Source organism: Somniosus microcephalus, chromosome 8 (genome assembly GCF_052327205.1).
Source record: "Somniosus microcephalus isolate GS21.2 chromosome 8, FLI_Smic_1.0, whole genome shotgun sequence".
In the NCBI taxonomy this organism is placed as follows: domain Eukaryota; kingdom Metazoa; phylum Chordata; class Chondrichthyes; order Squaliformes; family Somniosidae; genus Somniosus; species Somniosus microcephalus.
Genome location: NC_140994.1, coordinates 234,211,598 through 234,239,287, shown reverse-complemented (window position 1 = coordinate 234,239,287; position 27,690 = coordinate 234,211,598). Strand labels below are relative to the sequence as shown.

At 43.9% G+C, this 27,690-nt stretch overlaps 3 protein-coding genes across 5 annotated transcripts in view; 2 read left to right on the top strand and 1 right to left on the bottom strand.

Moving 5' to 3' along the window:
- Positions 1-4,534, bottom strand: part of lars1b (leucyl-tRNA synthetase 1b) — a 65,251-nt gene extending 60,717 nt beyond the window's left edge. Inside the window, exons 1-2 of the mRNA XM_085995794.1 lie at positions 4,417-4,534; positions 2,636-2,757 (exon numbers count right to left, since the gene is read on the bottom strand). Of these exons, the coding sequence (XP_085851920.1) occupies positions 2,636-2,757; positions 4,417-4,422 (128 nt within the window). The 5' untranslated portion in view covers positions 4,423-4,534. The remainder of the gene's footprint in view (positions 1-2,635; positions 2,758-4,416) is intronic.
- A 76-nt stretch (positions 4,535-4,610) lies between these two features.
- On the top strand, positions 4,611-12,436 carry nudcd2 (NudC domain containing 2). 3 transcript variants are annotated; one of them, XM_085995799.1, is made up of 5 exons: positions 4,611-4,708; positions 5,677-5,867; positions 6,837-6,885; positions 7,296-7,447; positions 10,407-12,436. In XM_085995799.1, the coding sequence occupies exons 2-5, from the start codon at positions 5,679-5,681 to the stop codon at positions 10,488-10,490; spliced, it is 474 nt and encodes a 157-aa protein (XP_085851925.1). In that variant the 5' UTR covers positions 4,611-4,708; positions 5,677-5,678; the 3' UTR covers positions 10,491-12,436. The 3 variants fall into 3 exon arrangements, with proteins under 3 accessions (XP_085851925.1, XP_085851924.1, XP_085851927.1); XM_085995798.1 differs by lacking the exon at positions 4,611-4,708 and adding an exon at positions 4,719-4,819; XM_085995801.1 differs by lacking the exon at positions 4,611-4,708 and adding an exon at positions 4,719-4,851.
- Positions 12,437-16,686: 4,250 nt separating this feature from the next.
- On the top strand, positions 16,687-26,763 carry sra1 (steroid receptor RNA activator 1). Its single transcript, XM_085995789.1, has 5 exons — positions 16,687-16,791; positions 20,072-20,200; positions 20,963-21,177; positions 24,035-24,143; positions 26,050-26,763. Exons 1-5 carry the CDS (start codon positions 16,767-16,769, stop codon positions 26,223-26,225), a joined length of 654 nt encoding a protein of 217 aa, XP_085851915.1. The 5' UTR covers positions 16,687-16,766; the 3' UTR covers positions 26,226-26,763.
- Positions 26,764-27,690: the final 927 nt, after the last annotated feature.

Genomic DNA, 27,690 nt, shown 5'->3' with positions numbered 1-27,690 from the left:
AGTGAATCCGAACTGGTGTACTTCCCTTTGATTGTAAAATATACCTCTTGTGCCAATTAATCAGTGAAACTTAAGCAATACTTAATACATTATACTACTTCCTCTGTGGGCTATTTTTATTTAGTTGAGCAGGTTAGTGTCTGTCTAAATATAAAGCAGAGAGAAGTAGTACAAGTGTGTTAAGCTTGAGCATGAACTGTGCTGAACAAAAAATATACACTTGGGTGCCTTTGGCACTTTTAAGAGATCTATAAATTCAATGTGTGAACCAGCAACATCTAGTGGTTCAAAATCTTCTGCACAGATATATTTGTATATTAATTTAGAGAACCGTTAAGGGTAAACCATGCTCACGGTCAATCTCTTCAAAAAAAAAGGCAATGGATTCCAATGATTTATTTCTTTATTTTTCATTCCTGCTCTCCTGATGATGCTGACTCTTGGGCTGTGATTTTGCTGACCTCGGTGGGTCCGTGGCGGGTCCCGACCCCGCTGCTGTCTCCATCTCAGCCTCTGAAATGAATTTACCATGATTGGGCTCGTTAAGTCCGCCCGACGCTTTTCCCGGCCAATTAGAGGAAGGTCAGGTGACGTCATTTGATGACGCGTCATCAGCCGGTTTCCTTAAAGGGACCATGGCCAACTTTATTTTGACATTTGTGCTGTTAGTGTTCTACAGCATTGAGGTGCTGCAAACACTGCACAGAGGTGCAGGGCTGCATCCAGGCTCTCCCATGACTCCCTCCGTGTGCTTATGGAGGGAGTCACAGAACACAGGAGGTCCTCTTCCCTTCCCATGGGCGGAAGAGACCTCCATAGATGATCAACACAGCCTGGTTGCACATTGCAGAGGAGGTCACAAGCAGGGATGTAGTCTGGAGGACCTGGGTGCTGTGCCACAAATGTTTCAATGATCTCATTAGATCACGAATCGTTAGTACGAAGTCACACTCAACCTCATCCTGCTGTGCTTCTCAGCACGTCCCCATTACTCTGCCTTCCCTACCCTGCTCCTGCACATCCTTACTCACACCAACTTACCTTGCACCTCCACCCATCCCTCTCTATCTACATTATCACTTCCCCATCTCACTAGCCACCCCTCACCCTCATCCTGGTGCAATTATACCAACTAACACACAAGGGTAGGCACTTGGGTGTTCTATCCAATGTTCATGCAAAGTTTCTGTTAATGTGCTGTCAAACATTGAAACCTTTATTTTCAACACTGTATTCTTGGACAGATGTGTGTGCACCTTTGGAAGTGGCTTAATGAGTTACAGTGAATGGCGAGACATAACGGTACTCCCCGCAATGGTGATGAGTGTGAAAGAAATGGCTTGGTCATTGTAGGGATGCTTTATGGTATTGGTGTGGGGTGGTGCCAACCTGGCACATCATGTGGCAGCCAGGGTGTACGGTGTCGTGAAGTAAATCTGGTCATGATGAGGCCATCCCTAACCTCCCGGGCAGCAATGTGCTCGGGTGCTGACGCCTGGTGTCCTGTGCAGTATCAGTTGATTGCGGAGAAAGTTGTTGTTGTTGGTGCTGCTGGTGTGTCTGGTGCGGCTGTTGGGGCTGATCGTGGTGGGATTCCGAGGACCAAGGTGAGAGAGTTTCAAGGGCACCTATGCTGATGGAATAGATGGCAGGTGAATTAGGGATGACAGAAGCGACGGTGGGAGAGGTAATGAGGTCAGACTGGATGGAGACTTGTGTAAAGACTTGTAGCATCCTCAATCTGTAGTGGAAATGCAGTTTAGAGAAGCTAGTGGTTAAGGGAACATTTCTCAATCAGCTGGGAGCTTAGACTTGACATTTGAAGCTGTCAACTCAACAGCTGATTCAATGGCCACTGACCTCCTGCCTCAAGTTTACAGACGAGGTCTCATCCCAGCAGGAAACCGGTGGGCGCCGTCAAATCCAAAAAGCTGGGAATAAACCATTGATAGGAAAAAGCAGTCTGCTTGATTGACACTTCATCCACTAGCCTAAACATCCATCCATTCCACCACCGTGTGCTGTGGCTGTGGTGTGCACTATCAACAGGATGCACTACAACAACTTGCCAAGGCTTCTTTGACAGCACCGTCCAAACCCGCGACTGCCACCACCTAAAAGGACAAGGACTGCAGATGCATAGGAACACCATCACCTACGGGTTCCTCTCCAAGTCACACACCATCTTGAGTTGGACATATATCGCCGTTCCTTCATAGGCGCTGGGTCAAAAGCCTGGAAATCCCTACCCAAAAACATTGTGGGTGTACCTTCATCACATGAACTGCAACGGTTCAAGAAGGCGGCCCACCAGCACCTTCTTCTAAAGGGCAACAAGTTCCTGTCTTGCCAGCGAAGGCCATATCCCATGAATGAATTAAAAAAAACACACATCTCAATTAATAAATCATCTGTATTGTTAAATCCTTTAGCAATGATAATTGAAGTATGCTGCTTCTCGAAAGTTCACGAGTGTTACTGAGTCGTTGATGATGTGATCTGTACTGAATATACCTGTCAATATCTTTTCAAAAATGTGTCTTGATCAAAAATCAAAAAGTCATCAAACCTAGCTGAATGGTTTCATGCAGACATGGCTAGTACAAGCGATCTACCTAAATCGGTATCAGCTTACCTACTCTCTGCAGTCCCTGGCTTAGCAGCATCAATCTCAAACAACTTAATTTCATCCCATTTTTTCTGGATGTCCTTTTCAATCCTCTTCAGATAATCAACCTTAGCTGTTCCCTTCCGTTCCTACAGAGATGAAAATATAAAAAGATATTAAATGTTATTAACTTTCCACATCGTCAATATACCACAGATTTCCCGTTGCCTGGTCCATGGTCTGACGGCCCTGGCTCAGTGAACAACTGAGTTAGATAGTATCAGCCTTGGTTCAGTAGTAGCACTGTCACCTCTGAATCAGGTGGTTTTGGGTTCAAGTCCCACTCCAGACAGTTCAGCATATAATCTAGACCGACACTTCAGTGCAGTACAGGCCCAATCTGCTCAATCTCTCTCTGGAGTTTAGAAGAATGAGGGTCATCTCATTGAAACTTACAAGATTCTGAGGGGGATTGACAGGTTAGATGCTGAGAGGCTGCTTCCCCTGGCTGGAGAGTCTCAAACTACAGGGCAGTGTCTCAGGATAAGGGGCCGGCCTTTTTAAGACTGAGATGAGGAGGAATTTCTTCACTCAGAGGGTTGTGAATCTTTGGAATTCTCTACCCCAAGGGGCTGTGGATGCTGAGTCCTTGAATATATTCAAGGCTGAGATGCGATAGATTTTTGGACTCTAGAGGAATCAAGTGATATGGGGACATGGCAGGAAAGTAGAGCGGAGGTCAAAAAAAGAAAAAACTTGCATTTACATAGCACTTTTCACGACCACCGGGCATCTCAGAGCGCTTTACAGCCAATGAATACTTTTGGAGTGTGGTCACTGTTGTCATGTGGGAAACGCAGCAGCCAATTTGTGCACAGCAAGCTCCCACAAACAGCCTTGATCTTACTGAATGGCAGAGCAGGCTCGATAGGGCCGACTCCTGCTCCTAGTTCGATAGCAAAATACTGCAGATGCTGGAAATCTGAAATAACAACAGAAAATGCTGGAAAAACTCAGCAGGCCAGGCAACATCCGTGGAGAGAAAATAGAGTCAACGTTTCGGGTCAAACCCTTTGTCAAGACTGAAGGCCAGGCTGGGAGAGAACAAAAGAGAAGTGAAGAGACATTAAGAGGTATTCAAAACGAGACGAGATGGTGATAGGACTTTTTTTCTCTCCCACATGGCAGCTGTCTCTCATTCTGCCAGTGCATTTCACACCTAATCCAGAGCTGTCTTGTCCCCACTAGTCCTATCACCATCTCGTCTCGTTTTGAATACCTCTTAATGTCTCTTCACTTCTCTTTCGTTGGCTCCCAGCCTAGCCTTCAGTCTTGACAAAGGGTTTGACCCGAAACGTTGACTCTATTTCTCTCTCCACGGATGTTGCCTGGCCTGCTGAGTTTTTCCAGCATTTTCTGTTGTTATTCCTGCTCCTAGTTCTTGTGATGCACAGCAGCCTCGGGGCAATTTGCACTCTCGGTCATTTCTTGTGCTGGGAATCACCATGTCCAGCAAGTCTTGGCGACAGCCCGGCCGGGCTGAGAGATCAGCGCCAGGAGAAATCGCCCCCCTGTCCCCTCCCGCCCCGGTCGCCGTGGCGACATGTCAGTGCCCTGGCCCCTTCTTCCCCAGGCTGTGAATGGCGTGCAGTGTGCGCCGGGGCCTCTCACTGCAACAGGTCGCCCGCCAGGCTTCCCTCACGCCCGGCGGGCGGGGGGGCTCGACAACATAAGATCGCCTGTTAACGCGGGGCAGGGCGGCGGTCAGAAAGGTAACGAACCGCGAGGACGGAACCGGTTAAACTCACCGTCATTCTGCCGTGCCCGTGTACCGGCTCCCTCCTATTACCAACCAAGCTGCTCCCCTCCTCAAAAAGCCGGCGCCCAGCCAGGCGGCGGTGCCAAACGCGCCTGCGCGGCGCCACAGCACTGCTTTCTGGGAGATGTAGTTTTTAAACAATAAAACCCCGTTGCCGCTTGGCTAGGGTCACGTGTGGCGCCTACAACTCCCAGAACACACCGCGAGCAGTTCGTCACTCGCTCCCTTCCCCCCCTTCTCCCTATAGTAACGTCACTGCTATCCTCTCCCCCAGCTCGCCGGTAAGGTGCTCTCATCTCACAGTGAACAGTCGTTATTGCTACTAGATTTTAGCAACACCAATATCTAGTTGTTGTAGATATTAACACTATCAGCTGGAGCTTTCATGGAAGGTGTTTGTTCTCCGAGAGATAGAGAGAGAGGGGTGTGTGTGTGTGTAAAAGTTTCATGACAGGGTCGTAAAACGACTCCTACTTCTGCTCAATGAAGGAATGCTCTTTTATAAGGGGAGAGGATCAAACCTGAAAAGTATTTCAAAAATAGACTAAAAGAGCGTTGTAAGGCTTTGTGGATTTATTATTTGGAAATGAATTTAAGGAAGGCGTTTTTTGGACCAGATTTTGAAGTTCAATAGATTAATATTGAATGATACAAATTAATTATGAAATGTAGGGAATTCAGGGCCAGAATGATCTCCTGAACTAGTTTTGATTGCCCAGATTGGTAGGAGAGGAGTTTCTCAGATTTTCTCCCCCCAAGTTGTCCTGTGTTTTTATTTGGCTCTTTGCCACTCCCAGGAGATCACATGGTTTTGGGTGGGGTGGAGAGTGTATAGAAATATATATATTGTGATATAATATACAAGGCATCACAATTGTGTGGGATAGACCAGAGGTCTTTACCTGTCCGTCATTGTATTTTTGTATATATATGACATGGGAGAGAAATTGAACTTTAATTTCTGAAGCTAATAAATGGTAATGGAATGACAGTTCAGTATAACAGAATAACATAATGATGGCTAATGTATGTAGCTAAAAACTGGTAAAGGAATGATCACAATGTTGTAAATGTGTTTAATGTTGAATAAATCCAATTTTTTTTAAAAGTGGAGACTTAGCTATTGTGAAGGTTGGAGACAGTTTATTTAATATTGTGATTTTACAATGACTAACTAGCATTTGTTGCAGTTTGTCTAATTATATCTTTGCAATACCAAAACCTTTTTAATGCATTTTTAATTTTTAAGTCATGTCAGTTCATTTTGATGAAAGAAGTGGGATCGTGCCCTGTACGACCCCTTGGGGCAAATGGTATCAAACTATGGAAGAAGTTTACATTGATGTCAATGTCCCACTTGGAACATCTGCAAAAGAAATCAAATGTAACCTGGGAAGTAAAGTCATAGCATTATCTGTCAAGGGGCAAGACATACTGAAGGTAAACAGATCCCTCGCCTCTCATGTTTCTTTCCTTGTAGATGCGTCTCATTCATTTTGGTTTGAAAATCTAACACATTTGATGTTTTACATTTTTAAATTAACACACTTGCGTCTGTTTAGATAGGTTTGTAATCTCACTTTTCTGATATATCTGTCATAAGAGCTCCCTGATCTTAATTTGGAGATCAGTCCTAAAGGTTGTCACCTGCATGGCTTTGGATTGGACAACCTGAAATTTTAAACAGGACAAGAAGACTATTGAAATACTAAAATAGAAACATTTACCTATGTTTTCTCTACAGATTCTGACATGCATGCTATGTATTCCCAGATATTCTGCTCTGATTTTAAAATACTATATTTTTCCCATCTCTCATTTTACGTTGCGAAACATTTGTTATTCATGAAAATTTTAATTGGAACTCGAGCCTTGATCCTGAGATCTTCTGTTTTAGACTTGGCAAAAAGTGGCAACTATAAGGGCTAAAGATTGAACCTGATCAGTTGTACAGGTTAGACATGTGCAGAGTAATCAAGTAATCCTTTTAAAGAAACTACCAGTTTGAATAAGCACACTACATAGCTTATTACTGTACTTGCATGTAAACTGTAGATTGCTGCTATACTCGCATGTAAAGCGAGGAAAACAAACTTGCATTTATATAGTGCGTTTCATGTCCTCGGAACATCCCAAAGTGCTTCACAGCCAGTTAATTATTTTTGAAATGTTATCATTGAAAGATGGCACCTCTGACAATGCAGCACTCCCACTTCAGTGCAGTATTAAGGGAGATGATGTGTTCAAGTCCCAGACTGGGGCTTGAACCCACACTTCTGACTCGCGCAAGACTACCGTTGTTGAGCTAATATGACACTATACATGGAATAAAATGTTATTTTTAGTAAATCAAATCCTGATTTTTGTGCAGCAGACTGAATTGTTATAAGTGAATCTCTTAATTTTCAGGGTAAACTCTATGATTCAACTATTGCTGATGAAGGAACCTGGACATTAGGTAGGCAGCAACCCTGAACTAAAATGTTACCTTCATGAACAATACACTTTTCTTTATAATAGAAAATAAAAACAGAAAATGCTGGAACTACTCAGCAGGTCAGGCAGCATCTGTGGAGAGAGAAACCGAGTTAACCTTTCAGGTCGGTGACCCTTCTGACCTGCTGAGTATTCCCAGCACTTTGTTTTTATTTCAGATTTCCAGCATCTGCAGTATTTTGCTTTTGTACTAACACTTTTCTTCATGCCTTCTCTGGGTTTTTCTTTGTCTTTTAATGTTTCAGGATGAGAACATGTGCTATCATTAGACAAAATATTTTTAAAGGACAAAAGAATTAGGGGAATTTAAAAAAAAAAATATTTCAACTGTTCTTTTCTTCCACCGCCAACAAAACCTATGCTTTCTTTCAGAGGATAAGAAACAGGTGTGTATTGTGCTGATGAAAAGTAATCGAGATGCTGGGAACTGCTGGTCCTCATTACTGGAAGGACAGTTTCATGCTGACCCCATGGTGCAAGATGAGATGCAGAAGAAACTCACACTGGAGAGGTTCCAAAGGGAGGTGAGTAACGGCACCCTAGAAAATAAAGCTCCCTTGTTGGTTATTGAGAGGAAACAAGGGACATATCAGCAGATAAGTGGCAGGTAACATTCGCGCCACAGAAGCGCCAGGCAATGACTATCTCCAACAAGCGAGAGTCTAACCACCTCCCCATGACATTCAATGGCATTACCATCGCCAAACCCCCCACCATCAACATCCTGGGGGGGGGGGGGGGTTCACCATTGACCAGAAATTTAACTGGACCAGCCACATAAATACTGTGGCAACAAGAGCAGGTCAGAGGCTAGGTATTCTGTGGCGAGTGTCTCCTCTCCTGACTCCCCAAAGCCTTTCCACCATCTACAAGGCAGAAGTCAGGAGTGTGATGGAATACTCTCCACTTGCCTGGATGAGTGCAGCTCCAACAACACTCAGGAAGCTCAACACCATCCAGGACAAAGCAGCCCGTTTGATTGGCACCTTATCCACCACCTTAAACATTCACTCCCTCCTCCACCAATGTACCGTGGCTGCAGTGTGTACCATCTACAAGATGCACTGCAGCAACTCGCCAAGGCTTCTTCGGCAGCACCTCCCAAACCCGTGACCTCTTCCACCTAGAATGACAAGGGCAGCAGGCGCATGGGAACACCACCACCTCCAAGTTCCCATCAAGTCACACACCATCCTGACTTAGAAGTAGATTGCCGATCCTTCATCGTCGCTGGGTCAAAATCCTGCAACTCCCTCCCTAACCGCATTGTTGGGAGTATTTTCACCACACGGACTGTAGCAGTTCAAGAAGGCGGCTCACCACCACCTTCTCAAGGGCAACTAGGGATGGGCAATAAATGCTGGCCTTTCCAGCGACGCCCAGATCCCATAAGCGAATTTAAAAAGAAAAAAAACCTGGACCTGTTCTATTGTCTAGGATCTTAAGAAATCTAATGAGAAGCAGACAAGTAAGTTGTATCCCAATATAGTAACTACAAAAGCTTCTGATGACCAAAAAGCTAAACTTGCCTCGGAGAATACAATTATGAATGTCTGCAGCTTAATTGGCTGTGACATCAGACAAACTGTTTTATGATTTCTTAATTTCACTGATTGTTTCTGTCAACATGTCCTGGTGCTCTGTGCAGCATTATTTTGACTTCTGCAATTTTCTGGAATTGCACCAATGAGTGGGAATAATCATTTCTTATTTGGCAATAAGGTGCGGCACTAAGAGATGAGAATACTCTAACTTGAAATTGCTGAGGTGGCTGAAGCTGTGGCCCTGCTGAAAATGCACTCCACTCAACCAACTGCTGCCTCCATTTTCCTTTGTGGCTTTTTTAAAAATCAGAGTTCTTGACTAATAACTTGTACTATAGATACAGGAAAGCAGTGTCCCAGGTGAAGTAGTGGCCACAATTCCCCATATGATGAGTTCCTGATCCACCATGTGGATTTTCAAGCACTTCATCCACAGGGAAACAAAATCCAAGAAGGAGTCATTTCCACGCTCCCTCTTCCCTCCCCGCCCCCAGCATCTTTCATATGGTCTTTTGTACACCTTTATAGTGAGGCGATATCGTGGCAGTGGTAGAGGCCTGGTAGCAGCATGCCTAGTTGCCCTCTTCAGCAGAGGTGGTGAATAACACAGAGAGAACTCATAATGTGGAAAAATAAATACCTTGTGTGATGTACTGAAAATAGAGGTGCTCGAGTGTGAGAGAGCTCCAGTTATATGGATTTGCACCCATGATTCCCAACATGTTAAATTCTGTACAAGACTGACTGTTATAGGCTCCTTCAATAGCTCAACAAGTTTATCCAGTGTGTAGCTGAACTATACAGAGCAGGAAGGTCCAAACTTCAGTCACCTTAGCCAGGCGGGAAGATCTCTGGTTTGGTCATCTCATCCAGGGCATTGCAATAAGACTTAATGTACCTGGGTCAGGGCGATTAAAGTCAACTGGTGTTGCTATTCCTGATCACCAACCAGCAACCTCTACTGGCAGGGCACACGTACGCACATTGGATAAGGACAGGGCCAGGCTCGGCTGTAATGTTCTTTGCGGTCAATAACCTGCTAACAGTGACGGCACTCAAATGAAGATTGACCACTTGACTGAGCTACCAGAGGAAGACGTATGTATGTGGTATTTTCCCTTTTATCCTCTTCTCTGTATCACCCCATGCTATGTAATATTCTCCTAAGAGAGGGGAGAAAAACTGGCAGGGGTGGCAATTGTTGGGGAGCAGGATTACTTCGAAGACTAAGCCGTCAAAGTGGATCACTTGACTGCCCCTCCCGGCCAGTCAGAGTGTGGGGAAGGTGGAAAAAGGGCGAAGTTACAATTGCCTTAACAAAACAGGCAATATTTGAGGTAGGCAGAGTGAGAGACAGAGAGGTCAAGCTGACACTGAGTGGGGAAGTTGGAGGCAGAGACATGCGGGTGGCTGCAGATGTGGAATTCCAGAGACATGAAGGGGCGGGGGTATCTGAGACACAAAATAAGGTACTTTGGCGATGATGTGTGACGTTGGAATCTCTGTGGCATGCATACAAAGAGCAAGCAGCAGGAGATCTTGGGGATGTCGACCAAGCAAAAAATAATTGCCTTAAAACGAGCTTGAACTTGAGCTGAAAGTATTTCATGCTAGTAAAGGTATGAAGTGCATCTTTGATACTGAGGGGGAGAAATGAGATCTGAGCCAACAGTATAGCAAAGCAAACAATGAAAGTGGTCACAAGGCTCACTTGCTGCTTTACTTTCAAGCTCTTGCCCCCACCTCAAAGCTAAGAAATTCTTCATCTCTGCTGGGGACTGGAATTCTCCAGCTGGCTAAAGCTCTTTCATTGTGACGATGTCAGATGTTTCTGGAGATCACACTGGAAACTGAAGACTATTCTCGTTAGAAAAACATAAATATTTATAAAACTGTGTAAATTGAATCACAATGGGCAACTCGTTTTCTTCCTACACAGAACCCTGGCTTTGACTTCAGTGGAGCTGACATTTCTGGTAACTATAGTGGTGGAGGTCCAGATTTCTCAAATTTAAGAAAGTGAAGAAGACTCAAAGACATGAGAAGCGGTGACCGAGTTCCTACAGGGTACCAGTGCAGAAGACCGGCTGTTGAAGCACCTGAAGGACTTAATGGCCCAGAAATTTCTGGGAAAATGAGGGCGTGTTCACGGCGCACGCAGTTATTAGTGCGCAAATTACTCAGCAATACGTGGCGAGGAAGAGATACGCCATGAGTTGCGAATCGCCACAAATTGCTGGACAATTTGTGCACCTCCGCCATTAGACTTGTAAAAATGGGATCTCGCGGTCAACCTCCCCCCTCAAGAAATTGCTGGATTTGTGCAGTAACTGTGAATGAAACACGCCACAGAAAGTTAGGGCTGTTATTTCACGTCGTAAGGACCCTGTTATTGGGGAGATTAATGCTTCTGACATGCCATTCAACCTCGGAGTCTCAGAAAGGGAACAATTGAAACTGTGGAGTCTCGCTCCTGCAGATAGTGAATTGTCCCTCGTTTTTTTAAATATAAAATTTAAAAAAAATTCTCTTGCTTTTCTTTTGTCTCTTTTTTTCTCTCTCAGTCCAGTCTTTATTTCTCTCTATCTAATTTGACTCTTAATTCACCCTATTTCCTTCTCCGACATTCACTCTGTTTCTTCTTTTAATTGGCGATCAACCCAAATAAAAATAATCTAACAATTGTGTCCCCTTTTTTGGAGGGGCATAAACAACAATCATGGAAAAGAAACCAAGGAAACTTATCAAATTAAATAAGAATATTATCTACCGTGTCAACAATGCAGTCCAGTCCCTGCGGAGCCCACCGGTCGGGGAAGGCCTCAAGTGTACCGGCGGACTCCACATGCTCTTTCTCCAGGGCCACCCGGACACGGATATAGCCGCAGAAGAGAGGCAGCCAGCCAGCCAGCACGACAACCCCCACTGGCTGTGTCTGTTTCTTTCACTATCCTTAAATTTTATTAAGGAGATAAACTGTTGGTCCCGTAGTTCACCGCGGTTGACGTCGCGCGCCATTACTGATTCGTATTTCCAGCAAGTTGTGGCACAAAAATAATTGGAGCCAAAGGGTGAGGAAAAAGATCCAACTCACGGCACACACCGCAAGCTGCCCCGCTCCAGCAAATTGTGGGCCACAGATACACTAACTTTAAAATGAATTTTACTGCTTGAAAGATCAAATTCTGCACTAGAATTCATATATTAAAGTTGGTTTCTTGGTTAGGGTATTTGTAATGTGGAAGCACATACCAGAATTAATAATGAGATGTTTTTGGAACAATATTCTTATTTGTTGTGGATTAGATTTATCTGAACAGTTGTCTGAAATAAAAACAGAAAATGCTGGAAACACTCAGCAGCTCAGGCAGTAGCTGGGGAGAGAGAAACAGAGTTAACGTTTCAGGTCGATGACCTTTCATCAGAACTGGATAAAGTAATATAATTGCAAAATACTACGGATGCTGGAAATCTGAAATAACAACAGAAAATGCTGGAAATACTCAGGCCAGGCAGCATCCGTGGAGAGAGAAAGAGTTAACGTTTCAGGTCTGGGACCCTTCATCAGAACTGGAAAAAGCTGGAGATGTAACAGATATTAAGCAAGTGCAGAGACAGGGAGGGGGGTGGGTAGGAGGGGAGGAAGAAATAGAAAGAATATCCTGTACTTTTGTAAGAGGCAGGAAAGATAAAATGTTGCAAATGGGAATGGCAATATCTTTCTAACTTCTTCCAGTTTTGATGAAAGGTCATCGACCTAAAACTTTAACTCTATTTCTCTCTCCGCAGGTGCTGCCTGACCTGCTGAGTATTTCCAGCATTTTCTGTTTTTAGTTCAGATTTCCAGCTGCCACAGTATTTAGCTTTTGTGTCTGTAAACTCTGATCTTCAGGCTGCACGACAGGAATTCACCAAAATATATTTTGTAACTTATTAAATCCTCATCTGAAGAAATTGAAAAAATTGTAATATCTAGTGTTATATTTTGTCTTCATAGTTATTTTTAAATACATTTAAACAGTTCACTTGTGTGCACAGTGCCATACCATGTGTTGATATGTTGCTGTGAGGTGTAGAATTCCAGGTGGTAGTATTGCAGATTTCCATCCAAGTAAGATTTCTGTTCCTTCTGTTTACTGTTCCTGCTGAAACATGGGCTAGGTTTTCCATTTTTTTTTACAAAATAAAAGCTTCAAGTGTCCATTTGTAACTCCTGTCCTGATCCAGTAAGAGGATCAATATCCGTCTTTTTGATGAGACGTTAAACCGAGGCCCCGTCTGCTCTAACACTATTTTGAAGAAGAGTTGGGGAGTTCTCCCCGGTGTACTGGCCAATATTTATCCTTCAAATAACATCGCAAAAACAGATTACCTGGTCATTATCACATTGCTGTTTGTGGGAGCTTGCTGTGTGCACTTTGGCAGCCACACTTCCTACATTAAAACAATGACTACAATTGTACTTCATTGGCTGTAAAGTGCTTTGGGATGTCCAGAAGTTGTGAAAGGTGCTATATAAATGGAATGCAAGTCTTTCTTTAACCTAGTGCTGCCGCCCCTATCATTTATACTTGGAAAGTTGGCCACAATAGACACTGTAGGCAAGATGACCGCTTTTAACAACTACAAATATTACAAACTGAATTACTTTGAAACAACTGAGTGACATAGTGGTTTAGATACTGGCCTTTCACCTCTGGGACCTGGGTTCAAGTCCAACCCAGACTAATGGGATGAAACTTTTTTTGTCTGCTGGCTGTAAGTGCTCGATGCAAAATAAGTTTGAGCAGCCACAATCCAGTTCCTAGTGGTCATTTGCATACAACAGAACACTGTTTGTAATTCAGCAGTAATAGGCAATCTCACAGAGCCCAGAGGATGGCTGGTGTGGGAAATGTGAAAAAGCACAGGTGTAAGGTTGAGGTTTGGGCATGTTCGAGCAGTGGAGGAAACCTTGCTCTGTATCTGGTTGTGCTGTACTTGACAAGTCCTTGATGCTGACGCTACGTCCCTGAAAATGGGAAAAGTTTCCCTAATAAAAAGAATGCAATATCAAAAAGGAACTTGGAAGCAGTAGGATTAATGCTTGGCTCTAATTTAGTGCTTAGAGTGACCTTTTTGCAATGCTTGTGTGTTAAAATCAGTATCAAGCTCACACCTTATCATATCCTAGTTTATTGTAACAAATAAGATGAACTCTGAGCCTGGCTTTTTGATTGATTGATGTAAGACTTCTGCAATTCACATAGATTTTTGTACAAGAAGAAAGAACTTGCATTTACATAGTGCCTTTCACGACCTCTGGACATCCCAAAGTGTTTTGTAGCCAATTAAGTACTTTTTAAAAAAGTGTAGTCACTGTTGTAATGTAGGAAACACAGCAGTCATTTTGCCCACAGCAAGGTCCCACAAACAACAATGTGATAATGACTTGATTTTTTTTTTGTGATATTGGTTGAGGGATAAATGCTGGCCAGGAGACTGGGGAGAACGCCGCTGCTCTTCAAAATAATGCCGTGGAATATTTATGTCCACCTGAGGGCAGACGGGACCTCAGTTTAACACCTCCGACTGCAGCACTCCCTCGCAACTGCACAGGAATGTCATCATAGATTAAGTGCTGAAGTCTCTGGAGCAGGACTGGAAACCACAACCTTCTGACTCCAAGGCGAGTGCTGCCACTGAGCCATGGCTGACACCAGTATGTGGTTACGTGATAGGAATTTACACCTGATTTTTTTTCCCCATTGTTTTAAGCATAAAATAACATTGACATTAAATCAGGTTGGTGACAGAAATTTCACAAATTCAAAAGGGCAGCTTAGATCAGTGTATGAAAGGAAATACCTTGGCTGTTTTTCAACTTGCATTTATATAGCGCCTTTAATTTAGTAAAACATCCCAAGGAACTTCATAGGAGCTTTATCAAACAAAATTTAACATAGAAACACTTAAGGAGATATTAGGACAGGTGGTCACAGAGATAGATTTTAAGAAGTGTCTTAAAGGAGGAGAGACGGAAAGGTTTAGGGAGGGAATTCCAGAACTGAGGGCCTCAGCAGCCAACGGCACAGCCACCAATGGTGGAGCGATTAAAATCAGGGACACACAATAGGCCAGAATTGGAGGAGCGCAGAGATCTCGGTGGGTTGTGGGGCTGGAGGAGGTTACAGTCATAGGGAGGGGCAAGGCCATGGAGGGATTTGAAAACAAGGATGAGAATTTTAAAATTGAGGCTTAATCACATAACATTTGCAGACAAATGTTACTGCATTTACCTTGCGTGTCTTAGTATCACCAAGCCCCGAATGAAATATTTGACCTCCCTCCCCAGTTTGTTTCTTTCCACAGTTTGTGTTTCGCTCTGATCTCCCTCCCCCAGTTTGTATTTCTCTCTGACCTCCCTACCCAGTTAGTGATTCTCTCCCTCCCCAGTTTGTGTTTCTCCCTCTTTCCCACCCCACCCCACTTTGTGCTTCTCTCTCTCTCTCTCTCCCTTCCCCAGTTGCTCTCTTAGGACTCACGGAGTTTCCAGGTGGATCCGTTGGCCCCCATGTCGTCTTCTTCGCAGCCGGTAATGAAGCGGTGTTTCCGAATAGCTGGGAACCAGCAGGGCTCGGACAACGCATTTTGGTTGCAAGCCAGGGAACTGTGCATATAGGGTCCCTTTATCCCGAGTCGGCAGCAGCAGAGCTCGGGAGACCGATCGCCCATTACGGTAGATTCTCACCTAAAGCGGGCCGGTTGCGAACCGTAGTTAGGATACAGGCAGCAGAGTTTCTGGAGGAGCTGAAGTTTATAGAGGGTGAAAGATGGGAGGCCGGCCAGGTGAGCATTGGAATAGTTAAGTCCAGAGGTAACAAAGACATAAATGAGGGTTTCAGCAGCAGATGAGCTGAGGCGGGTGGAGACAGGAGACATTCTGGAGGGGGAAGTAGGTAGTCTTGGTGATGGAATGGATATGGGGTCAAATAGATCACCAAAGTTATAAACGGTCGCCTTCCACTGTGGGTTCAACCACAGGAAGGATATTAAAGCTCGTGAGAGAATACAGAGCAAGATAATCAAGATGATAATATTAAGATATACTTTCCAGAGCTGGTAAGCAACTGATTGATTGAAATTCATGTAAACTCTAAAATGTGCACATTGCAGTTGGAAGGGTTGCTGCAGTAAGGCAATGATCTAAACCAATGGCTCTGACCACTGACGGCACTGCTTGACTTGACAGCACGGGCTGTACTGCACTTAATGACTACGGCACCGACTGCCTGTATGGCACTGCCTGACTGGCGCTGCCTCACTGTCTGACACTGACTGACTGTATGGCACTGCCTGACTGTACGGCACTGACTGTATGACACTGCCTGACTGTACAGCACTGACTGACTGTCTGACACTGACTGACATTGACTGTATGGCACTGCCTGACTGGCACTGCCTGACTGTATAGCACTGACTGTATGACACTGCCTCACTGACTGACTGTATGGCACTGCCTGACTGGCACTGACTGTATGACACTGCCTGACTGTATATCACTGCCTGACTGGCACTGACTGTCTGACACTGCCTGACTATACAGCACTGCCTGACTGTACAGCACTGACTGACTGTCTGACACTGCCTGACTGGCACTGACTGTATGGCATTGACTGTATGACACTGCCTGACTGTATATCACTGCCTGACTGGCACTGACTGTATGGCACTGCCTGACTGTACAGTACTGACTACGGCACTGCCTGACTGGCACTCCCTGACTGACACTGACTGACTGTACGGCACTGACTGACTGTACAGCACTGACTGGTACTGACTGAATGGCACTGACTGACTGTACGGCATTGATTGTATGGCACTGACTGTATGACACTGCCTGACTGTACGACTGGTACTGCCTGACTGTACGGCACTGACTGTATGACGCTGACTGACTGTACAGCACTGACTGTATGGCACTGCCTGACTGGCACTCCCTCACTGACTGTACGACACTGACTGACTGCATGGCACTGCCTGACTGTACGGCACTGCCTGACTGGCACGGTCTGTCACTGACTGATTGTATGGCATTGACTGGCACTGACTATGGCACTGTCTGACAGTGACTGACTGTCTTATACTGACTGACGGACTGGTACTGACTGCATGGCACTGCCTGACTACGGCGCTGCCTGTCTGTACGGCACTGACGGATCCGGCTGCCTCTTGACGTACAACGACGTGTCTATGCTGATTGACGGAAGTGACGGCTGCGCGTCGGAAACCCACAGCCGGCGGCGGAGGAGGCGGCGAGATGTCGGATCTGTTCGTGAAACCAGGTGAAATGAGAGAAAAGGCAAACTGTTTCGTGCAGCAAACGACAGCTAACGTTAAAATCAGCATAGGTGTATGAGGGGAGAATAACGATAGAGCTGCCCGGGGTCCCGGCCCCTCACTGTTAGCCTGGTTACGTGGCACTGGACTGGACCGAGCACCGGGTGGTGATGTAATGCTGGCCAGAAGCCTGGCAGAGGGGTTGGACCAGGGTTTGCTGCTGTTAAAAATAATTGAGAACTTTGATAATCTCTGCATATTGTAAGATGCAGAGATAAATGGAAACAATGAATTTATATTCTTTTTAAAAATGGTGTCTAGTTCATATTTTAATTTTTTTTCCCATGCAGACCATTTAAAAGCAGTACTGTCCTGTCCATAACTGTACAAGTGGCAGCCCTAAAACTGGGAAGTGTGGAAGACAGGAAGGAGAGGGTCAGAGGAAGCAGGGAAATTGAGGTGCAGCATTCATGGTCACGGAGGAGAAAAAGAAAAAATGTCATGAGGAATTAAAGGAAATCTCAGCTTCCTGCGTCAGATCATAAGAATTAGGAGCAGGAGTAGGCCATACAGCCCCTCGAGCCTGCTCCGCCATTCAATAAGATCATGGCTGATCTTCGACCTTAACTCCACTTTCCTGCCCGATCTCCATATCCCTTGATTCCCCGAGAGTCCAAAAATCTATCTATCTCAGCCTTAAACATACTCAACGATTCAGCATCCACAGCCCTTTGGGGTAGAGAATTCCAAAGATTCACAACCCTCTGAGTGAAGAAATTCCTCCTCATCTCAGTCCTAAATGGCCAACCCCTTATCTTGAGACTATGCCCCCTAATTGTGAATATCTCAGAAGAGGCTCTGAGCAAGAATCCTCCCCGAGTCTCTGTCCGCTTGAGTAAAACAATGTCCTTCGGAGGACAAGGTAACTTCTGAGATTGTTAGCTACATCTAGGATTGTAGCTAAAAGTCCTGGACTGGAAAAGTAAGCTATTGATTAGAATTTTGATTGAACAAATATGGCTCAACTCAGTTCACCTTATCTGGAATGACCCTATATAGAGCTGAGAGAGCCAAGATTACTGTCCACCGAATAATGTAATTGCACATTTATGAACAGTTCATATTTCAACAAAATTATGAATACCTAAACTTTGTGTTTTAACTCTGTTCACAGCCTGAAAGCCTTTTAAAGGAGAATAATAAATTTAATGGAGGGAAAAGTACATTCAAGCTAACTTATCCCCTTTGCGAAAACAATGTTTATAATTACGCAATGCTGGAGAAGAAATTGTCTTGGGTTTCCGAGAGAAAACCTGCCGTATTTCATCTCCTGGCAAGGATAACATTTTGCTGATTGACTTTTCCAACAAGCCCATCTTCACTTGGTTGTCACTGTTAAATGGGATCAATATTTATTCACAGCACAGAATTGCCACTTGTCTGGCACATGTTAGTTGGAAAGCTCACTCAAAGAGATAGATTTAAGGGGAATACAAAGTGGTGCTCCCATGCACCTGCTGCCCATGTCTTTCTCGGTGGTAGAGTTTGCGGGTTTGGGAGGTGCTGTCGAAGAAAGTGAGTTAAAGGTGGCCACCTTAATGGAATGGAGTGCGTGTGAGCACTGCTATGATAGTGGAGGAAATAGGTTTGAGTTCTTTATCTTAGATATAGTAGAGTAAATGCAAGTTGGCCATGTCTTCTGTTTGCTGGTTGGGAGCAACTCTTGATGTCTGCCTGTGTGTGTCGTCTCATTCACAGTTAATTCTTTGCTTAGGGAAACATGGTTTAACAAAAACAGCGTTCAGTGCTATTCACAACTCCACAGATAATGAAGCAGTCCATGCCAGCATGCAACGAAACCGGGACGACACAAAAGCAAAATACTGCGGATGCTGGAAATCTGAAATAAAAACAGAAAATGCTGGAAATACTCAGCAGGTCAGGCAGCATCTGTGAAGAGAGGAAGAGAGTTAATGTTTCAGGTCGATGACCCTTCGTCAGAATTGGGAACCCCAGTTCTGACGAAGCGGCATCGACCTGAAACGTTAACTGTCTTCCTCTCTCCACAGATGCTGCCTGACTGCTGAGTATTTCCAGCATGTTCTGTTTTTAAGGCTTGGACGACATTCAAGCTTGGGCTGATAAGTGGCAGGTAACATTCGTGCCACACAAGTGCCAGGCAATGACTATCTCCAACAAGCAAAAGTCTAACCGCCACCACTTGACATTCAACGGCATTACCATCGCGAATCCCCCACCATCAACATCCTGGGGGTCACCATTGACCTGAAACTTAACTGGACCAGCCACATAAATACTGTGGCAACAAGAGCAGGTCGGAGGCTAGGTATTCTGCGGCGAGTGTCTCACCTCCTGACTCCCCAAAGCCTTTCCACCATCTACAAGGCACAAGTAAGGAGTGTGATGGAATACTCTCCACTTGCCTGGATGAGTGCAGCTCCAACAACATTCAAGAAGCTCGACACCATCCAGGACAAAGCAGCTCACTTGATTGGCACCCCATCCAGCACCTTAAACGTTCACTCCACCACCGGCGTACCGTGGCTGTAGTGTGTACTATCTACAAGATGCACTGCAGCAATTCGCCAAGGCTTCTTCGGCAGCACCTCCCAAACCCGCGACCTCTTCCACCTAGAAGGACAATGGCAGCAGGCGCACGGGAACACCACCACCTCCCAAGTTCCCCTCCAAGTTACACACCACCCTGACTTGGAAGTATATCGCCGATCCTTCATCGTCGCTGGGTCAAAATCCTGGAACCCCCTCCCTAACAGCACTCTGGGAGTACCTTCACCACACGGACTGCAACGGTTCAGGAAGGTGGCTCAGCACCACCTTCTCGAGCAATTAGGTATGGGCAATAAATGCTGGCCTTGCCAGCGACGCCCACATCCCATGAACGAATAAAAAAAAAAAAGATAATGCCTGTTTTCCTCTGTAATTAATGAACTGCTAACAAAATCATGTTAACGTAGCTTTGAAACATGCGGTTTTTGAGAATGTGATTTTCATTCATGGTTAATTGTGGAGAAAAACCGGTTCTTGTGAAAAGGAATTTCATGTTTTAAGGAAATTGGACAGAAAAAGGATTTGATATTGCCACACAAAGAAAGGTCTGCCCATTTGTGAAAATATTCCTAACCCTTGCAGTTTATTCTGTACATTTCAGATTTTGAATAGTTTACTGTATTTAGTTGTTTGAGTTTTTTGGTATCATATCACTTATATTGACTTGCATAATTATAAGCATTTTTTTTAAATCAGGAAACCAGGAGCGAGGCTGGAATGATCCTCCTCAGTTTTCGTATGGTTTGCAGACACAAGCGCAGATAGGTCCAAGGAAACATTTTCTCACTAAGCGGGCACCAGCACCTCACCTGGATAAACTAAAAGGTGAGCAATAGTCACTACATTACACATACAGCTTAGAATATCTGCTTGGAATTGGTAGGCATAAATATTTGAATTACGGTTGCAGATAAATTGTGGTCATCACTAGTTTTTTTTCATGTAATCATCCCCTTTTAAGTCTGTATCTCCACCAACTGTCCACAATATTAGAGGAGCAAGTATGGATTAATTTTTACTCAAATCAGCACCTCCTCTACAACTGCTGTATTACTGGGCAGCCCCAGTGTAAAAATGGTTTTAATTTTTACCAGTTTATATCTTTCTAAAAAAAAACCTATCTCTTCCTATCTGTAGTTTGCTCACATATTTTGCAATTCCAGCTAAGGGGGAGAGCAAGCAACCTCTGCATATGCTGATCTCGAGTGTGCCATTAGGAGATGCACAGTAGTAAGCTGGATAACTTCCTCAACTTCCCTTTCTCCCTCTCCTGAGAGGTATCATCTGTTTTCTGCTCTGCACTTCCTCCTCGCCACAATTGGAAATTCACCACATGGGAAAATGAGGCTGGGAAGCTACCTCCTACCACTCTGCACATCATGCAGCTCTCTGGCAACACATGGTTTAATTCAGCAGTATTGCTTAATTCAGAGATTACTCCATTCCCTCCACAAAGTCTGGGACAAACCACATTTATCTTTTATGAAAGGCCGTGTATTGCATTTACTGCCGGTGGCATAGTGATATAACGATTTATTTTTCCAATGGTGGGATTCTCTGACTATATACTGTGTATTTTTCCTGTAGTTTGTGAACCAGCTGGGACTCCTCCTGCAATTATACCATCTGGCCCTTCCATAGCCTGCGAGAAGATGCCACCACCACCGCCAAAACTCTCTAGTCTGCCCAACATTTGTAAACCAGAGCAAAGCACTACAGTTGTGTCTGATTGTGAAGTAAATGTGGAAGATGTTTTAGCTCCATTGAATAAGAGACTAGAGGCTTGTAGGACAAGTGTTAAGGTAAGCAGAGAGTGAACGACATTCCTGCAGCAGGGCTCAGGAAACCTCATGCCACCAGCTTCTAAAAACAATAGTAATGTTACCTGATTAAGGAATTGACCAGCACTAGACTGTATTGATATTCTCCTGTTCAAATCAATCATGGTATACCATCTTAAGCTCTAATCATGATTAACCAACAACACACTACAGGAAACTCTATTTTATCCAGCACCGACTGGACCAGCGTGGTGCCGGTTTATCAAAAAGTCCGGATTACAGAGAGGTATAGTAAAAGGTACGAGAGCCCCGTACACAGCAACAGATCCAGGCGTCCCTGTTGCTTAGCAACAGGTGCAGGAACCCTGGCCACAAGATCCAGGCGTCCCTATTGCTTAGCAACAGGTGCAGGAACCCCGGCCACAAGATCCAGGCATCCCTGTTGCTTAGCAACAGGTGCAGGAACCCCAGTTACACAGCCACAGATCCAGGAACGGCCACTAATATGAAGTAAAACTTACCTGAACCTATCCCTGAATTTTGCTGGTTAACAGAGATTTCCGGTTATTTAGGTGCTGGTAAATCGAGAGTTTCCTGTATATAGAGGTAGGATGTGGATTCATGTATCTGATTATTTACACACTGAGTTCTGTGTCTCAGAAATGCTGAACGCCAGCCAAGTACTTCCCCACAGAGTAGGAGGCAGGGAAGGTTACCACAGAATTCCCACACTTCTAGCACCTGATTGTAGATTTAATTTAGCAGATGTGTAGCAGCTGGTTGGTTGGAAATGGTGGATGATAGTGGAACGCCAAAAGGGGATGAGGAATGATAATATATACATATTCTTAGACTATCAAATCCATACAAATGTAATCAGCCTTGATACTTGCACACCAGCAGAGCTGATGTAAGCAGGTCAGCATCGAAGCTTTGACCACGCTCGATCAGCTCCGATGGACGGGTCACATTGTCCACATGCCCGATACGAGACTCCCAAAACAAGCGCTCTACTCGGAGCTCCGGCACAGCAAGAGAGCCCCGGGTGGGCAGAGGAAACGCTTCAAGGACACCCTCAAAGCCTCCTTGAAAAAGTGTAACATCCCCACCGACACCTGGGAATCCCTGGCCGAAGACCCTGGCCCAAGACCGCACAAAGTGGAAGAGAAGCATCCGGGAAGGCGCCGAAGACTTCGAGTCTCTTCGCCAGGAGCAAGCGTAAGGAGCGCACGTCAACCCAAGCACCCCACCCACCCGCCCCTTCAACCACCGTCTGCCCCACCTGTGACGGAGACTGTAGGTCCCGCATTGGACTCGTCAGTCACCTGAGAACTCATTTTTAATGTGGAAGCAAGTCATCCTCGGTTCCGAGGGACTGCCTAAGAAGAAGAAGGATGTAAGAGAGAAAATAGGATGAAAATATATGTGGTCGGTATTGAAACAAAATCAATTGACTATGGTAACAGAATAAACCCAAATTGATTTCTATTTTTATAGAAAGAAGAAAGAGCTTACATTTACATAGAACCTTATCACCTCTTAGAAACATCCCAAAGTGCTTCACGTACAGCAAATTATTTTAAATTACCATTTTTATGTTTGCAAACATGGCAGCCCTTATGTGCACAGCAAGGTCCTGCAAACAGCAGTGAATGAGTGACAAGTGCATTTATTTGTCATCATGTTGATTGAGGGAAGAATATTGACCAGAACCCCAGGCGGACATCACAGAAATCACAGAAACCCCACAGTGCAGATAGAGGCCATTTCGGCCCATCGAGCCTGCACCGACACACATCCCACCCAATCCCCGTAACCCCTACACCAACAGATATCCCCATTTAATCCCCCTAACACTAAGGGTCAATTTATCATAGCCAATCAACCTAACCCGCACATCTTTGGACTGTGGGAGGAAACCGGAGCACCCGGAGGAAACCCACGCAAACACGGGGAGAATGTGCAAACTCCACACAGACAGTCGCCCGAGGCCGGATTCGAACCCGGGTCCCTGGCGCTGTGAGGCAACAGTGCTAACCACTATGCCACCGTGCTGCCCATTGACTAATGATGTAGACTCTCTAATCCACCTGAACCATTGGAACTGGCAAGTGGGGCATTGGTTTAACGCTATATCTGAAGGAAGGCACCTCCAGGAATATAGCACATTCTCAGTACTGCACTGATGTGTCAGCCTTGATTGTGTGCTCAAGACCTGGAGTGGACCTTGAATCTACAACCTTCTGACTCAAAGGCGACAAATCAAGCTGACATGCAGGAAAGCAGCAACATACTCCTATCTTTCAAGTAATCATTCTATTCTCCTTTTGTGTTTCTATTGAAAGTGAATATCAGCTGTGTATAGAAATTGGTATTGATGAAGCAACCTGGTAAAACGTTGCTGTACCAGTATGATGTATTATGATGTAAGTGGGAAATTGGATCACAGTCATGATCGCCCATATGCAGAGTTTCCAATTTCAGGTTCTAAATTGAGGAGGAGATGCAGAGTGAAAGCCAAGCATTTCCCCAGAACAGGAAAATGATATGACCGATTCAAAGAACATCATTCTTCCACATCTTCAAGGTGTGAATTTATTCTGTTGCAAAAGCTACAGTCAATAGATTGACTGGCCACACTTGGGGATTGATGGGCAGTGCAGATGGATCTTAACAAAGAAATTTATATTAAAACAATGGAAACAATAGTCTAAATCCAACATTTTAAAATTTTATTTAAAAAAAAAAAAGCAATATTTTGATGACAGCTGGTAAGTGTCGTGAAGAGTATTGTATCATTTTGGATACTTGCAAAAGTTTTAATAAGTGCCTGTAACAGCTAATAACTGAGGACTTTATTTTCAAACTTCCTGTCTAGAAACAAGTTTGTGATGATATTGGCAGACGGCTAATAATGCTCCAGGACATGTGGCAGTCTGGAAAGCTCTCCGTATCAGTGCGAAAGAGGATGCACCTGCTCGCACAAGGTAATCACTTCATTGGGTCTTAAGTCTTGTCCAAGTTGTTATGTTTAATTAAATAAGTGGAAACTTGTATATGAAGTACTTTGGGATGTGTTGAGAGATGTGATAAAATGCTATTTAAATGCAAGTTGTGCTTCTATATGTGTAAGAGACCTGTAACTCACAAATGCCAAAATATGAGTGAGTACTTTTTTTCTGTGAAGGCTTGAAGTAGAAGGACAGACTTATGAAATCCCAAATGCCAGCCAAGCTATTGAAAAAGGCACTGCCTGGAGAACAGGTGCTTAGTTACTAACTAGAAGAAGAATGAAATCAGAAAGTAATTCATTCAGTGCTAGTTCCATGCATCTCTGAGCAGCTGATTATAGTGCCATTGAAAAAGAGCATGTCTTCTGTCTTATTTCCAAGCCAGAAAATTATGTATTTTATGGAGAAGCTAAAAAGGGGAGAGCAAAATAATTTTTAAAATGGGAAACCGGGAATTAAGAAAGGTGGCAAAGTGCCTTGGTGTTTCTGTGAGATGTATTGAATAGGACACAGATTCATGCTAATTCCCCCACATAATGAACACTCTGTCTAGGCATGCATTAATGTGGAGGTGCCAAGCAGAATGTAGATGCTAGGTATATTTCCTCAGGGACCATAATGTGGAGGGAGAGCCACTTTCTAGCAGCTAAATACAGATTAATGTTGAAAAAGTTCTGAGAACAGTCTGCCAGCCCCCTCTGGCATGAGGTGTGACTAAGTAAAGAAAATATTTTTTTTTACTTTAATGTGATTCTTGACCTGAGCCCCTCACCCAGTTCTGTCGTCTTCTCTACACGTAGAAATCCTAATTTTAATCAGAAAGCAGTTAAATTGCCCTGTAAACTGCTCAAGCTTCGTGGTTTATGATGTCTGAAGCTCCTAAGTTGTGTCTGGATTATCCTGTGTATAATAAATCATTCCAACTAGTAACTATAACAATGTATTTTTAATCCTGAACAAATTATTGTTGACATTAAGCTTTCAGGACTTTATAGCCCCAATTTCAAACCGTGCAGTACACAAACACTCATTTTGTGGGGGTCCAGTATTGTTTAATTTAATTGAGGGACGATGAACTATTCCTGGTTATAGCCCATACAGCTGGCAAATAGCTTGTGTTTAGTGTTAGACTCAGTCGTGAGTGCTTGACTTGTATAGTGATATGCTGATAGAGCTTTAAGTATAAAATTATCCAACAAATAGACTGAACACAGAAAACAATCCACCAAAACCTCCTGGCTGCCATAAAAACAAACTTGAATGTTTTCCTAAACCCAATAAATGATTTGTTTATTCAAACTTTGTCAAGCAAAACCATTGTAAAATGAGAGCTCTTTACGGCAACCCTATAACGAGAAAATTGTTTCTTTAGGTGAGCTTTTCATATTGACTAAGTGCTCTATAATGTAATACAGGGGTGTCTAGCCTACAGCCCATGGAGCATTTATAGCCCTTGAACCTGGGCAATTTAGACCATGGAATGCAAGCAACTCGATGTCTATTTATGTATCTTATTTTTTATTGCTGGCTTGTCCTGTTTGGAAAGGGTTGTTCTAAATACTGTTACATAATTGGTGGATAAGTCCCAAGTCAGAATACCAAGATCTGTTAGCACCAGCAGATAGTGAAATGCAAATTAATGGAAACATTGATTTAAATGTTATATCTGGCCTGTGAGGCTCTTTCGTATGCAGCACAAAAACAAAAAGCTTAGGTACTCCTGATATATGGGAACTAAATCAGAATTGATTTCTCGGAACACAGCGTTTTCTCCTCTTCCCTCCACTCTCCTTCCCCATACCTTTCCTGCACTCCTGTGTTGTTTGTATATAGCATTTGGTTAATGACATCTTTTAATTCCTAAAAATATGTTTGTTAACAGAAATGGAGCACTGCAATTTGGATTCTGCTGATGAAATCCACAGATCTTTGATGGTTGACCATGTGAATGAAGTGGGACAGTGGATGGTCGGAGTGAAACGCCTCATTGCTGAAACCAAAAATCTACCTTCTGACCTTACTGCCTGTGCAAACAAAGGTTGTGAGTCAGAGAACTGAGATGCTAAATTGAAACCACTCATGATGACCCAGCTGACAAAACTGTTCTGCATTGAGAATGCAGTCATGGACCAAAATGATAAAATCGTGACAACAGGAATAAAGACAATGCTTGTTTATGATGCCTGTATTGAGCAGGAGAGAAAGTATGTAGTCAGGCTGTACTGTATCTCAAGACTGTTCAAGAGTTTACAAAAGCACTTTAGTCTTAAAGTAATGGACTGAGCTTCTCCACAAAGAGCCCAGCCTTAAACCAGGAAGCTGCTGCAATTGTCAAATCCTTTCCATATATTCTGTTTGGAAGGCGAGTGTTAAGCGCTGACTAGAAAATACAGTCACACCTCATTACTACAAGCACATAGGGCTGTACCAGAGAGGATTTTTATCTTTTATGTGGCTCGTCTTACGTCTGTAGAAATGAGCTTTCCATGTAACTTTACTGCAAGTAATTCAGAAACTGGGGCCCTCCTGCTGCATTTTTATTTTTAAAACCATTATTAAAAATTCAAGGTGAAGCAGTCATCTTTAAATAACTTTGGGTTGCTGTGTGTGTGTAAAGTCTTTCATTTTATCAAAAAACGTTTTCCTTTCATTCAATCAACATCACATTGCTATAAGTGGGAGCTTGCTGTGTGCAAATTGGCTGCCATGTTTCCTACATTACAACAGTGACTACACTTCAAAAGTACTTAATTGGCTGTAAAGTGCTTTGGGATGTCCTGAGGTTGTGAAAGGCGCTATATGAATCCAAGTCTTATACACGCCTACATATACCATGTCCTAATTTGGAATGTGCTGGCTGATTGGATGGGATGAGGATAGCTGCATGCTTGGCCCGGATGGGATGAGGATAGCTGCATGCTTGGCCCGTTCGGAGCTGCACTATGGAAAAGGTTATTTTCCCTTCCTCACCCTGACAAAGCTGAGACTGGGAAATGCTCTCTGGGGAAGTAAACACTTTTGATAGGTGCAAATATTCTTGGTCATGGATATTCCCAGGCCTCCATCTCCATCCATGGCTAAGAATGATGTCCATACCTTTCAAGTATCCTGAATTGTCTGCTCTATCAGTAAAAAAAAAATGCTTGTTGGTATTTCACTATGAAGACTGCTTCTTATGGAAGGGTGGGGGGGAATCAGAATCCTCATCACAAATAAAGTGCCCTTAGGTTATATCATTGTAATTATGCTTTCATGATAGCAAAAGAACAAACTGGGGTTGGGTGAGAGTATTAGATAGTGAACATTCCTGTATTTTGGCAGACTGGGTACATGGACAGGAATAAGAAAAAGAACGGGAAAGGAAAAGAGAACGTGTACTTTAATTTTTATTCTGCAATTACAGATGTAATATTGGCTGTATTTTTACAAGTCATATGGGGAATCATGTTTCACTGCCTGTATGAAGTTGAGGAAGGTAAATCTCTGGACAGGTGCAAGCAAACATTTATGGGGCACTTGCCCT

Bases quoted from the DNA above. Each gene is read 5' to 3' on its own strand.
- nudcd2 (XM_085995798.1), top strand. The intron at 5,868-6,836 runs GTAAACAGATCC...CTTAATTTTCAG, and splicing joins AGGGGCAAGACATACTGAAG to GGTAAACTCTATGATTCAAC. The intron at 7,448-10,406 runs GTGAGTAACGGC...CTTCCTACACAG, and splicing joins TGGAGAGGTTCCAAAGGGAG to AACCCTGGCTTTGACTTCAG.
- sra1 (XM_085995789.1), top strand. From the start codon at position 16,767: ATGTCGGATCTGTTCGTGAAACCAG. The intron at 16,792-20,071 runs GTGAAATGAGAG...TTTTTAAATCAG, and splicing joins GGATCTGTTCGTGAAACCAG to GAAACCAGGAGCGAGGCTGG. The intron at 20,201-20,962 runs GTGAGCAATAGT...TTTTTCCTGTAG, and splicing joins TCACCTGGATAAACTAAAAG to TTTGTGAACCAGCTGGGACT.